The 14,041-nt window shown below is 46.0% G+C and overlaps 1 protein-coding gene across 2 annotated transcripts in view; it reads left to right on the top strand.

Moving 5' to 3' along the window:
- Nucleotides 1-14,041, top strand: part of LOC137356064 (tyrosine-protein kinase receptor TYRO3-like) — a 55,346-nt gene that overhangs the window by 21,773 nt on the left and 19,532 nt on the right. For both annotated transcript variants that reach the window (XM_068021825.1, XM_068021824.1), the window contains 4 exons: nucleotides 6,608-6,769; nucleotides 10,276-10,438; nucleotides 12,686-12,765; nucleotides 13,229-13,324. In XM_068021825.1, coding sequence (XP_067877926.1) covers nucleotides 6,608-6,769; nucleotides 10,276-10,438; nucleotides 12,686-12,765; nucleotides 13,229-13,324 — 501 coding nt within the window. The remainder of the gene's footprint in view (nucleotides 1-6,607; nucleotides 6,770-10,275; nucleotides 10,439-12,685; nucleotides 12,766-13,228; nucleotides 13,325-14,041) is intronic.

Raw genomic sequence — 14,041 nt, 5'->3', positions numbered from 1 at the left:
GACTGGGCCAGGGGAGACAGAAGTTCCGGACTCCGGGAAACCAGCCGGAGCCGAGACTGGAGGCGGCGAGAGGAGGCCATCTCCCGCTCCGCCAGCACCCACAGGCCCAGCAGATGGGGCAGCATTCTCAGTTATAACTGGGTCGGGTGTCTCCTGGTTGGTGGTGGACTCCGGCTGGGAGGCCCGGCCCTCTGGGGCCTCGCCCTCCCCTTCATTCAGGACACCCGACCCAGTAGCAGTGGCGGAATGGGCGGTTTCCCCAGGCTCCCCCACCACAAGCAGGGCCCCACTTACTCCTTCAGGAGGGGCCTCACGTACCGGGGCCATCCCCTCCCCTCCATCCTGAGGAATAGGGAGCACCTGCCCGGACTTTGCAGCCTTGGTGGTGGCGGTAGGGGGCACCTGAGGACCAGAAACAGGAGGCAGCTCCCCTCCAACAGATGGGCCCTGCACCTCAGGGCCCTGTGTTATTTCTGTGGAGGGGTGCCTTCTCCTCTTTTTCGCACTTGGGCGCGGAGACTCAGAGACCTCCATGTCATCAGAGGCCTCCGCCTCCGCACCCTTTTTTCCTTTTTTAGTCACCCTGGGCCTGAGCCCAGCCCTGGGACAGGTGGATTCCATGGGAATGGGCTTTGGGCTGAGCTCAGGCTCGGGTTGAGTCAAAGTGTCCAGGGGACGCGCCTCACGATGTTTCTTTTTTTCCCGCGTCTTCCTTCCGCTCGGACGGACGCTCCCCTCCCCGCCAGAGGCTGTGAAAACCACAGCCTCCGGAACCGACTGAGCGGTGTCTGTTGGATGTGCGGGGGGAGTGGGAGGAGGTGCTGTGGAACCACTCTGGGCCGCCGAGGTGGAGCTGGCGGCCGGGAGGTTGGGGCAGTTCTTCCGAACATGCCCCACCCCTTTGCAGACGTGGCACCGCGCCCCGTCCGAGGTCCAAAAGACGCGGTAGGCCGTCCCCTGGAACTCCACATTAAATTGGCCCTCCGTGTCCTCCTCCCGCGCCAGCTGCATAAATAACTGGCGGCGGAAGGAGTAGACATGTTGGAGGCTGTGCTCCCGAAGACCAAGCCGGACTGGGGTGATCCCCGACCTCACCTCCCCCAGATGGTGCAGGTGGGGGAGGAGGAGCTCACTGGGAATGAAGGGTGGGACGTTGGACAACATTATCCGATGCGCAGTGGCCCCCAGAGGGTCCACTGGCAGGAAGGTCCCCCCCACAGTGAGCCCTTTACTCAGGGCCAGGGACACCGCCCGCTCGGTCTTCAAAAAGAACACAGCCTTCCCATACATCTTTGAGGCCGCAACAATGGCCGAGGGGCCGACAACCACGGCCATTGCCTTAACGCAGGCCTCAATAGACATGTTGGGGTGGGGATAGCTCTTCACCCCATGGCTGCATGTCAATAATTTAAAGGGTGACGGGGCCACGTGGGCAGCCACAGAAGCTGCAGCTGCGTAGGTAGTAGAGGGCCCCGCCACCGGTGATGAAGGGCTTGCCATGGGTCCAAGAGCTAAACCCACCCCAAATTGTGGACTTGCACACTAAATAACAGATTCACAGAAAAATTTGAAAAGACAAACAAACAAACAACAGGTTAGTGGAGAGGCTGAGGTAAGAGAGGAGAGGCAAAGGCAGGCTGGAAGGGATGACTTGCTTTCTGGAGGTGGTGCTCACAGTACACTTAAAACAAACAGTCTTTGAAGTTGGTCTTCCGGTCTTCTGGTTGGGGGAGTCGTCTTCACCTGGGTCAGCTGAAGCTGCCCAGGCACTATCTATCCCCTTCCGTCTGTTTAGCTGGGCAGCTTCAGCTGACCCAGGTTTGGCAATTGGGGTGGGGAGGGAGCTTCCCTGTGTGCTTTTGCAGCAGCACAGACTCCTGTTGAATTGGCAGCCCCACCCCTTGTTGTTCCAGCCACTTGTTCCTCCCCCAACAGTCCAAAGTAAATTACTGGTGTTCAGCACCCACCTCCAGACAAAGCCTTGTTTCCACAAAATGTCCCTTTCTTCTCTTTAATGGAGACTGTTGTTGGAGTTTTCCTCTGCTTGTTGGTAGCTGCTCTCCCTTGCTCAGTGTAGCTCCTCTCTCCACCTCTGCAACCTCCAACTGCCACCAGCACTCTCAGCTGCACCTCGTTGATGCACTCAGGCTCCCAAATCAGTGGGCAGCCAATCCCAGTGCTGTATCTGTCCTGGGAGTGTTTGATGGGGACAGTGTAGAGGGAGCTTTACTCTGTATCTAACCCCCGTACTGTACCTGTCCTGGGAGTGTTTGATGGGGACAGTGTAGAGGGAGCTTTACTCTGTATCTAACCCCGTGCTGTACCTGTCCTGGGAGTGTTTGATAGGGGCAGTGTAGAGGGCTTGAGCTGTACCTTCCCTGGGAGCATTTGATGGGACAGTGTAGAGGCAGCATTACTCTGTATATAACCCATGCAGTGCAGTACCTGCCCTGGGAGTGTTTGATACTGTCAAGAGTGTTGGAAATGGAAACTTCTCCCATCCCCAGTATTAACATTCGATACCATGATAGAATGTTCTACAAATGCCTCAAAGCCAAAGTTAGGGTGTGTCTTGTACACCCACTCTTGCTGCTCTAAACTTCTTTCTGTCTGCTGTCTCTGATAAGCACAAGGGAAGAATGCAAAATGCAGTCTTTCTGGTGCCTGGTGTTTGATTCAGTGGTGTGTCTGAAACTCTGGGCTTTTATGTGTAGATTAAGTGGTGGGTGTTTGAAATAGTGTTGCAATAAATGACATTTTTAAATGAAGATGTATGCTGACAAATAGCATGCGGGAGCTCTCCCTCAAAATGTCCGAATGAGACCACATTTAATTGTCTTTGTATGCACTGTTCCTCCTCACTGTGCTGAATTCAACACTCACCCACACCGACTCATTACTTACCAGGGCCTAAAACTGTGAAACTCCTCCCCTCCTTTTATCTCTACTATCTACTAGGTTTTCAAATCTAAGTTGGTGTCATGTAATCACTGTAAAATTTGTAAGGGTAGACATTTGTCTTCATGGCTTGGGCAGGGTGGATCACGGACACTTTAAAATGTCAGTAGGTGGGTAGCTTTCTCTCTCAGCTCTGAGTTAGAAGGTTGTGGGTACAAGCCCCACTCCAGAAAGTGAAGTCCTTAATCTAGGCTGACACTTCAGTGCATAACGAGGGAATGCTAAACTGTTGGGTGTGTCTTTTGGATGAGATGCTAAACCGAGTCCCCCACCAGTCCTCTCAGATGGTTGTAAAAGATCCCATGGCCGCTATTTTGAAGTCCCGTCCTGGATGAGGTAGACTTGGGGACCTGCCTCTTTGCCCTGCCTCTATTAGCGATATGGATGTTAGCCTGTGATGCCAACACAACCGAAGTAGAAAAAGAGAAAGGGAATCCTCCCATTGTCCTGGCCAGCATTTATCCCTCAACCTGCACCTAAAACAGATTTTTTTTCATTCATTCATGGGATGTGGGTGTCACTGGCCAGGCCAGCATTTATTGCCCATCCCTAATTGCCCTTGAGAAGGTGGTGGTGAGCTGCCTTCTTGAACCGCTGCAGTCCATGTGGGGTAGGTACACCCACAGTGCTGTTAGGAAGGGAGTTCCAGGATTTTGACCCAGCGACAGTGAAGGAACGGCGATATAGTTCAAAGTCAGGTTGGTGTGTGACTTGGAGCAGACCTTACAGGTGGTGGTGTTCCCATGCATTTGCTGCCCTTGTCCTTCTAGTTGGTAGTGGTCGCGGGTTTGGAAGGTGCTGTCTAAGGAGCCTCATTATCTGGTCATTTGTTGCATTGCTGTTTATGGGATCTTGCTGTGCATATTACAACAGTGACTGTACTCCAAAAAAAGTATTTAATTGGCTGTAAAGCACTTTGGGACATCCCGAGGCCATTAAAGATGCTATATAAATGTAAGTCTTTCTTAATTATTCTATACAAATCAGTGAAGACAAACATCTACACCATGTTGCTTTCAACATCAGTGACGTCATCCACTCTGGAACATATCCCATCACTGAGGTTACTCAACACAAAGAAACGCAGTATAGTGCCTTGGTGAGACCACACCTGGAGTACTGTGTACACTTTTGGTCTTGGCACCTAAGAATGGATATACTTGCCTTAGAGGGAGTACAACAAAAGTTCACTGGACTTATTCCTGGGATAAGTGTTTTGTCCTATGAGATATTGAGCAGACTCGGCATATATTCTCTAGTTTAGAAGAACGAGAGGTGATTCAATTGAAACATATAAAATTCTTAAGGGACTTGTCAGAATAGACACTAGGAGGATGATTCTCTGCCTGAGGAGTCTAGAACTAGGGCTCACAGTCTCTGAATAGGGAGTCAGTCATTTCGGGCTGAGAAGAGGAGCAATTTCTTCCCTCAAAGGGTTGCGAACCTTGTGAACCAGAGAGCTGAGGATGCTCAGCCTTTGAGCACATTCAAGTCAGAGACTGATAGATTTTTGGTTACTAAGGAATTCAAGGGATATGGGGATAGTGCAGGAAGGTGTAGCTGAGTAGAAGATTGGCCATGATCTAAGTGAATGGCGAAGTAGGCGTGAAGGGCCGAATGACCTAAGCCTGCTCCAATTTCTTATGTTCTTTTATTTAAAACATTTAAAACACTTGGGAATCTACTAGAAGGAGATTACTTAATCTTCCTTGAAAATAATGGGATGTGTTGATCTCTTTACAAAAAGTCTCATTGCGCACAGTGCGGTCGGGATATGTAACACAGAGCTTGTGCAAACTTTACCAATCTCAATTATCGACAGTAGGAGGTTGTTTTTGACATTATCTTCATAGTGAATACTGTATTTCAACACATAGTGGTTACAAGTCTAAACATGTTCTCATTCAGAAGCTGTAACTGGCGGTAATGTGGAATAGTTATGCAATTCTTGGAAAGACGTCGTTAACTGGAGTCTGGCTTTCAACTTCAATTTAAAAACTCTCAAATCTTCATACAGTCCAATTCTGTCTAAGACTTTAAACCTACCATTATATGTGAAGAGGTCTTTGCAACTTATTTCTCTCACTCTTGGACAGGGTACAAGAAAAGGATTCTCATCTCTCCTTACATCTCCAACCTCTTCCCTCTGGAACCTTTATTGCCCTTGTCCTATTGATGCTACCATCCTTTCTCCTTTGAAATGTCCTTTCTTGTTCCTAAGCTCCAGATACCTTGTTCTGCACATTTTTCTCCCTCACTGTATTGAAATAAGATGCATGCTATCATTTTCCATTCTGACTCACTGTTTTACAAGACTTTGATCTTCCTTCCTTCTTCCTGCAATCAATAGACATTTAAAACTCAACCTTGGCATCAAATGATATCTACTCTTGATTTACCTCGTATACCTACCAGGAAAAATTGAACAGGCTAGAAAGTAGAAGACTGGGGGCTGACCTGATGGAGGTCTTCAAGATTATGAAAGGGTTCACAGGGTAGATGCAGAGATGATGTTTCCAGTTGCAGGGGAGATCTGACCTAGTGGTCATAAATATAAGATAGTCACCAATAAATCCAATAAGGAAATCAGGAGAAATTTCTTTACACAGAGAGTGGGGAGAATGTGGATCTCACCAGCACAGGGTGTAATTGAGGCAAATAGCACAGATGCATTCAAGGGGAAGCTGGATAAACACATGAGGGAGAAAGGAATATAAGAATATGCTAACAGAGTGAGATTAAGAAATATGGGAGGAAACTCCTGTACAGCCGAAACACCAGTATAGACCAGATGGGCCGGATGGCCTGTACATTCTATGTACCTTGCCTTCTTTTTCACTCTTTTCAACCTTGGTAGTCTTCATGAATCTCTCCACACATTTTCCAGCATTTATTATTTTATATACTTCTATATGGTCACCTCTCAGTCACCACCTTTTGATGATGAAAAGCCCAAGTTTCTCCAGTCTTTCCTCATAATTCATACCTCCGACATTGGGAGTCATTCTTGTGGTCTTCTCTGCAGTTTCTCATACTTCATTGTCTTCCCTGTGTACTGGTAACCCTTTGGGTAAGACATTAAACTAAGGCCCTATCTGCCTGTTCAGGTGTAGGTTAGAGAGACAATATTGTCACCCATAACTCAGCTGTTAGCACTCTTGGCTCTGAGCCAAAAGGTTGTGGTTTCAAGTCCCACACTAGGGATTTTAATACATAATCTAGGCTAACACTTCCAGTGCCAGTACTGAGGGACTGCTGTATTGTCAAGGTGTTGTCTTTTGGATGCAATGTTAAACTGAGGCCCCTTCTGCCCTCTCAGGTGGACGTAAAAGATCCCATGGCAATATTTCAAAGAAGAGAATGGGAATTCTGCCTGGTGTCCTAGCCAATATTTACTCCTCACAAAAACAGATTGACTGGTCATTATCACATTGCTGTTTGTGGGAGTTTGCCATGCAAATTGGCTGCTGCATTTCCTGCATTACAACAGTGACTACACTTCAAAAGTACTTAATTGGCTGTAAAGTGCTTTTGGACGTTCTGAGGTTGTGAAAGGCACTGTATAAATAAAAGTCTTTTTTTTTTAACAATCTTTCCTGAATTTGGTTTAATGCTTACAGTTTATCCATTTGTTCTGTCCCTCGCACAGCCTGTAAAATAGGATACTACAAAGACATAACAGGGCCTGGAATGTGCATGAAATGCCCCACAAATAGTCACTCTGATGCTGAGGCCTCTGACTCCTGCCCATGTTTGAGTGGTTACAAGAGGACTGAGACACACCGTCCTTCGGCTCCTTGCATTGCCATTGGTAAGATGCATTATGCTAGGAATTGTCTATGTCTTCAGTGTGGGATATGCACGCATGAGATATATGCCTGAGGTACTTTCTCGTGGTGAGAATGTAGAAGTGGGTAAATGTTGGAAGCTGGATGTATTACACGGGTGGGGAGAAATTGCCTGTTTGTGCTTCAGTGCAAATTTACTGTCCTGGTACTACTGATATAGCTTCTCCAAGTCATTAATGCTAAACCACCATCTTCTGGTCACCAAAGGGCCTGTCAGCCAGGGCTCAATGGGTAGCCCTCTCATCTTTTGAGCCAAAAGGTTGAGGGTTCAAGTCTCACTCCAGAAACTTGATAGCAAAATCTAAGCTGACACTAGTAAAGTACTAAGGGAGTGCTGGACAGGTGAAAGTGCTCTTCTTCAGATCAGATATCAAACCATGGCCCTATCTACCCTCTCAGGTGAATGTAAAACATCCCATGACCCTATTCAAAGAAGAACAGAGCTCTGTGTCTTAGTCAATATTTATCTCTCAACCAACATCACTAAAAAGAGATTATCTGGTCATTATCATATTGCTGTTTGTGGGAGCTTACTGTGTGCAATTTGGCTGCCACGTTTCCTACATTTCAACATTGACTACATTGGCTGTAAAGCACTTTAAGGAGTCCTGAGGCACTAAATAGGTGCAAATCTTTACTTTATCTTCCTGTCAGGGAACACCAGGAGAGATGATATGATTCTGGGGCTGACTGATTTTTCTTTGCAGTTTCCCTAGGCCAGAGGTGTTGGGTTCAATTGTAACGACCCTGACACTGTGTTGAATGAGATTAACTAACTCAGCACTGTTCTGGAAGTGAATCTGGGATCTTCCTGAATGATGTGACTCAGTATCATAGCAGACAATACTTCTACTCACTGAATTCTTAGAATCATTGGACCTTACAGCAAGAAGGAGGCCATTTGGCCCATCTTGCCTGTGCCAGCTCTTTGAAAAAGCTTTCCAATTAGTCTTGCTCCCCTGCTCTTTCTCCATAATCCGACAATTTTCTCCCTTCAATTATATATCACAGAATCACAGAATAATACAGTGCTGAAGAGGCCCTTCGGCCCATTGAGTCTGCACTGATGCATTAAAACACCTGACCTGTCTACCTAATCCCATTTGCCAGCACTTGGCCCATAGCCTTGAATGTTATGACATGCCAAGTGCTCATCCAGGTACTTTATAAAGGATGTGAGGCAACCTGCCTCTACCACCCTCCCAGGCAGGGCATTCCAGACCGTCACCACCCTCTGGGTAAAAAAGTTCTTCCTCAAATCCCCCTTAAACCTCCTGCCCCTCACCTTAAACTTGTGACCTCTCGTAACTGACCCTTCAACTAAGGGGAACAGCTGCTCCTTCTCCACCCTGTCCATGCCCCTCATAATCTTGTACACCTCAATCAGGTCACCCCTCAGTCTTCTCTGCTCCAGTGAAAACAACCCAAGCCTATCCAACCTCTCTTCATAGCTTAAATGTTCCATCCCAGGCACCATCCTGGTGAATTGCCTCTGCACCCCCTCCAATGCAATCACATCCTTCCTATAATGTGGCGACCAGAATGGCACACAGTACTCAAGCTGTGGCCTTACCAAAGTTCTGTACAACTCCAACATGACCTCCCTGCTTTTGTAATTTATGCCTCGATTGATAAAAGCAAGTGTCCCATATGCCTTTTTCACCACCCTATTAATCTGCCCTTCTGCCTTCAGAGATCTATGGACAAACACGCCAAGGTCCCTTTGTTCCTCGGAACTTCACAGTGTCAGGCCATTCATTGAATACTTCCGTGTCACATTACTCCTTCCAAAGTGTATCACCTCACACTTTTCAGCGTTAAATTCCATCTGCCACTTTTCTGCCCATTTGACCATGCCGTCTATATCTTCCTGTAGCCTAAGACACTCCACCTCACTATTAACCACTCGGCCAATCTTTGTGTCATCCGCGAACTTACTGATCCTACCCCCCACATAGTCATCTATGTCGTTTATATAAATGACAAATAGGGGACCCAGCACAGATCCCTGTGGTACGCCACTGGACACTGGCTACCAGTCACTAAAACAGCCGTCTGTCATCACTCTCTGTCTCCTACAGCTAAGCCAATTTTGAATCCACCTTATCAAGCTACCTTGTATCCCATGTGCATTTGCTTTCTTGATAAGTCTCCCATGTGGGACCTTGTCAAAGGCTTTGCTGAAATCCATGTAAACTACATCAACTGCACTATCCTCACCTACATACCTGGTCACATGCTCAAAAAATTCAATCAAATTTGTTAGGCATGACCTCCCTCTGACAAAGCCATGCTGACTATTCCTAATCAAATTTTGCCTCTCCAAGTGGTGATAGATTCTCTCCTTCAGAATTTTCTCCAATAGTTTCCCTACCACTGATGTGAGACTCACTGGTCTGTAGTTCCCTGGCTTATCTCTACAACCTTTCTTAAATAGTGGGACCACATTAGCTGTTCTCCAGTCCTCTGGCACCTCCCCCGTGGCCAAAGAGGAATTAAAAATTAGGGTCAGAGCCCCTGCAATCTCCAGCCTCGCCTCCCACAGCATCCTGGGACACAAATTGTCCGGACCTGGAGATTTGTCCACTTTTAAGCCTTCCAAAACCTCCAATACCTTGTCACTCCCAGGACAATTTGCTCAAGAACCTCACAGTCTCTCTCACTAAGTTCCATATCTACATCCTCTTTCTCTTGGGTGAAGACAGATGTGAAGCATTCATTCAACACCCTACCAATGTCCTCTGGCTCCACCCACAAATGTCCCACTCGGTCCCTACTGGGTCCTACTCTTTCCCTGGTTATCCTCTTCCCATTGATATACTTATAGAATATCTTGGGATTTTCCCTACTTTTACCAGCCAGAGCTTTCTCATATCCCCTCTTTGCTCTCCTAATTGCTTTCTTAAGCTCCATCCTACACTTTCTGTACTCCACTAATGCTTCCGTTGATTTGCTCTCCTTGTATTTGCTAAAAGCCTCTCTTTTCCTTCTCATCGTACCCTTATCCAATTCACTTCTAAAAGTTATGATTGAATCTCCTTCCACCACTCTTTCAGGCAGTGCATTCCAGATCACAACAACCAGCTGCATAAAAGAATTCTGATCATCTCCCCCTCTGGTACTTTTACCAATTATCTTAAATCTGTGTTGTCTGATTACTGACCCTTCTGCCACTGGAACTAGTTCCTCTTTATTTAATGTATCAAAACTCCTCATAATTTTGAATGCCTCTATTAAATCTTCCCTTAACCTTCTCTGCTGTAAAGAGAACAATCTCTGATTTCTCCACGTAAGAGTAATAAGTCTCTTATTCCTTGTGGGAGTTTTTCTATTTAAAATTTTAAATACACCCTTGGATTGGTAGCCAGTTAATTGGAATAAGTGAAAGACACAGTCCGTGCACTACTATAAGCACTTATGTGGCTCATTACCCACCCTCCTCTAATCGGTTTGTATTGATATCCTACAGAGACTGAGAATCGGTTCCTCACCACCAGAAATTTTGTGCCAGGAGAGGATGACAGTGGAGCTCTACACAATGGGGTGATGCTGGCAGTGTTTGGAGGTGTGCTGCTTGTGGTAGTGCTGGTCATTGGCCTGATTGTCATTTGGAGAAAGAAAACAAGGGACAAGTAAGAATTAAATTCTGTCTGGGGGAGCCGACAGAGCAAGGGCACAAACCTGACTACAGGAGAAATGCAAGGGAGGTGTCAAACCCCTCATTGTAACACTCGGATATACCCACACCTCTCAAAGTAACACTGATATTCTGTACATGCCTCACTAACACTCCAATATACCATACGCTCCTCACTGTAACACACTGGCATACCCCCCACTGTAACACTCTGACATATCCCGCACTGTAACACCCTCTGAAACACCCAACACCCCTCATTGTCACACTCACTGATATACCTCACACTGTAACAATCAGATATATCCCCCCCACACTCACTGCAACACCCGCTGATATATTCCACACTGTAACACCCAGATATACCCCACGCACCTCGCTAACACAGCCTGACTTTATTTTTCTTTCTAAGTGTGATTGTACAGTTAGTCTGAGGTAACAGTCAAATTAAGTCCTGCGACAATTTACATTCCAAGCTACGGGCTTTCTTTGATCTTATTGATGTGTGACACAGAAATGTGCATTTGTGACGCCTGAAGTGAGATGGTCACAATTGTTTATGGAGTGTATTGTTTCAATAATGTATTAACTGGCACATAGTGTTGCACAGAAGGGGCTGAAATCTATACTCCTGCAGCCGAAATTGGCAGTGGGTGAAAACAATGGCGGCCCACTCGTACAAGCCACATGTCATGGAGCTGTTGTGATATTAACCGCAGCGGCTCATTTAAATAGCCGAGGCGGACCGCACCCAACCCCTCTCCTCCCCGCCAAGTGACGTGGAGGAGTGGGCTGTCTGTCCCGGGCAATGGCGTCAGCTGCCTGTACGCAGGCTTCGACTCCTGCCGTTCAATTTAAATATTGACAGATACATTGATGTAAAAAAATTAAATCAATTTATCTTTCCCCTCTCTCACCCCACCAATAACCACAGAATTAATTACTTGGCCTCTCCCCCTGCCAAAACACTAACCTTGTCGTCCTGCCCTTCCCCCACCCAAAGTGCATAGACTTTACTCTATAACCCCTCCCACCATCCCCTACACCAGTGATATAACTTTGACCCTGCTCCCCCGCAACAACACTGAGAAACTCACCTCCTCCCCCCTCCCCACCAGTGTTCCACCTCGGTTGCCTGGACGGGGATCCGAAGGTGCGGGAGTGCTGGCCAGCGGCATGAAGATAGCACTGGGACAGACGGCGGTAGTGTAAGGGTAATTAATTCATGGATTTTAATTGTTTTACATATTTAAATGGGGCACCCATCGCCGAGCAGCATCGGGGTGCATGGCGGCCCTCTCCCAGAGGCATTTTACGGCCCCCCCCCTGCCACGACCCCCGACATTGGGGGGAATCTGTAAAATTCAACTGGAGTCAGGATTAAATATAGTCTCCAGGTGAAGCAAGGTTAGAAGGTGATCAGGACATACTGGCTTAATTTAGTCACCATTTTAAGATCAAACATTCAGCCTTTTTTAAAATATATTTTGCTTTACTTATAAATCATTGTTTCAAATTAAATTGTAAATCTAATGACATTTTAAGAAGGAGAATTGTTTGGAGCATATAAGCAGAGTAGCTCGGTGATGCTGAACTGAAGGGCTACAGCACCATGACTGGCAGGAGGGTGCAAATACAGTGTGACAAGTTTCCAAAACCAGACATCATCAATATATTATAGAGTCATAGAGAGATACAGCACTGAAACAGGCCCTTCGGCCCATCGAGTCTGTGCCGACCAACAACCACCCATTTATATTAATCCTACATAGTCACTAATAAATTCAATAGGGAATTCGGGAGAAATCTCTTTACCCAAAGAATGGTGAGAATGTGAAACTCACTACCACATGAAGTAGTTGAGGTAAATAGCATAGATGCAATTAAAGGGAAGCTAGATAAATACATGAGGCAGAAAGGATTAGAAGGAAACTATTATAGGGTTAGATGAAGATGGGTGGGAGGAGATGAGGAAGCTCATGTGGAGCATAAACACCAGCATGTACCAGTTGGGTCAAATGGCCTGTTTCTGTGCTGTGTAACTCAATGTAATTATATGTAACATCGGCAATTTCCATTATAAATATGGACAATATGGAATTTATAATGGAAAAATCTGGCTCAAATATGTGACAGACACGACAGCAGCAATTATGTTCTTGTAGAAGTTTATATAAATATAAACATAAGATTTTAACATGTCATAAATACATCTTTCAATAAATCAGTGTTCATTTCCCAGGTATAATACAGAGAACAGATTGCAGCTAGTACCACTCAATACAGGAAGGTCCTATCGGAAGAAAACTGAAGAGGTCCAATGTAAGTAGCCTGACACACTGTCTGATTGGCCCTGGTTTAGTCAGACTGTGAACAATTTGAGTGGTTGCTTCAATTGAAACGATTTCCAATTTAATTTGTAAAAAAAGTATTTTCGATATGTAAAGTTTTACATTTCTCTTTTTAATTTCCACTGTCTCTCACATGCATGTTCATTTTCACCATTTTTTTTCACTGTCACTCTCATTTTTCTCTGTCCATTACTCTCCTGCTTCTCTGCCTCATCTGTCACTGATTTCTCTACTGTGTGTCACTCTTGCTCCTTTCCCTCGCTCAATAATTTTTTCTTCTTTCCTTCCTTTCTCTCACTTGTCTCAATCCTTCTCTGCTGCTCCTCTCCTTTTTGCTCCCCCTGCTGCTCTTTCTCTCTAACATGCTCATTATTCTGTATCTCCTCTTATTGTCGTTTGCTGTATCCTGTGATTGTATTTTGCTATCCTTCTAGTGCAGCATCTAGGAATCAGTAACTCTCTGAAGCTGAACCTGAAAAAGGTGATGGTGGATCGGAATTTGCTGTCCCTGGGTCAAACCCTTGGTGAAGGTATGTAAAATAAGGAAGAAAAACTTGAATTTATATAGCGCCTTTCACAACCTCAGGACATCCCAAAGCGCACTGCAGCCAATTAAGTACTTCTGAAGCGCAGTCACTGTTGTAACCTTGGAAACATAATAGCTAATTTCTGCACTTCAAGCTCCCACAAACAGCAATGATATAACAATCAGATAAACTGCTTTAGTGATGTTGGTTGACGGATAAATATTGACCAGGATACCAAGGAGAACTCCCCTTAATCTTCTAAGAATCTTCTATGTCCACCTCAGAAGGCAGACTGGACGTCAGTTTAGAGGTGCGGGGAAATTATTTCTCTCAGAGGGTCGTGAGTCTTTGGAACTCTCTTCCTCAAAAGGCGGTGGAAGCAGAGTCTTTGAATATTTTTAAGGCAGATATAAATAGATTCTTGATAAGCAAGGGGGTGAAAGGTTGTCGGGGGTAGGCAGGAATGTGGAATTGAGGTTACAATCAGATCAGCCATGATCTTGTTGAATGGCGGAGCAGGCTCGAGGGGTCAAGTGGCCTACTCCTGCTCCTAATTCGTATGTTACCATCCCAAAAGACAGCAACTCCAATACGGCATGGATTGGAAGTGAGACTTGAACCCACGACCTTCTGACCCACGCACTGAGCTACAGCTGACATCTAAGATGATGTGTGCTCGTACTATGTTCAGATTACAACGATTGTACTGTAGTGATGGGC

This window comes from Heterodontus francisci, chromosome 44, assembly GCF_036365525.1.
Source record: "Heterodontus francisci isolate sHetFra1 chromosome 44, sHetFra1.hap1, whole genome shotgun sequence".
In the NCBI taxonomy this organism is placed as follows: Eukaryota; Metazoa; Chordata; class Chondrichthyes; order Heterodontiformes; family Heterodontidae; genus Heterodontus; species Heterodontus francisci.
This window is presented reverse-complemented; position numbering and strand designations above follow the sequence as displayed.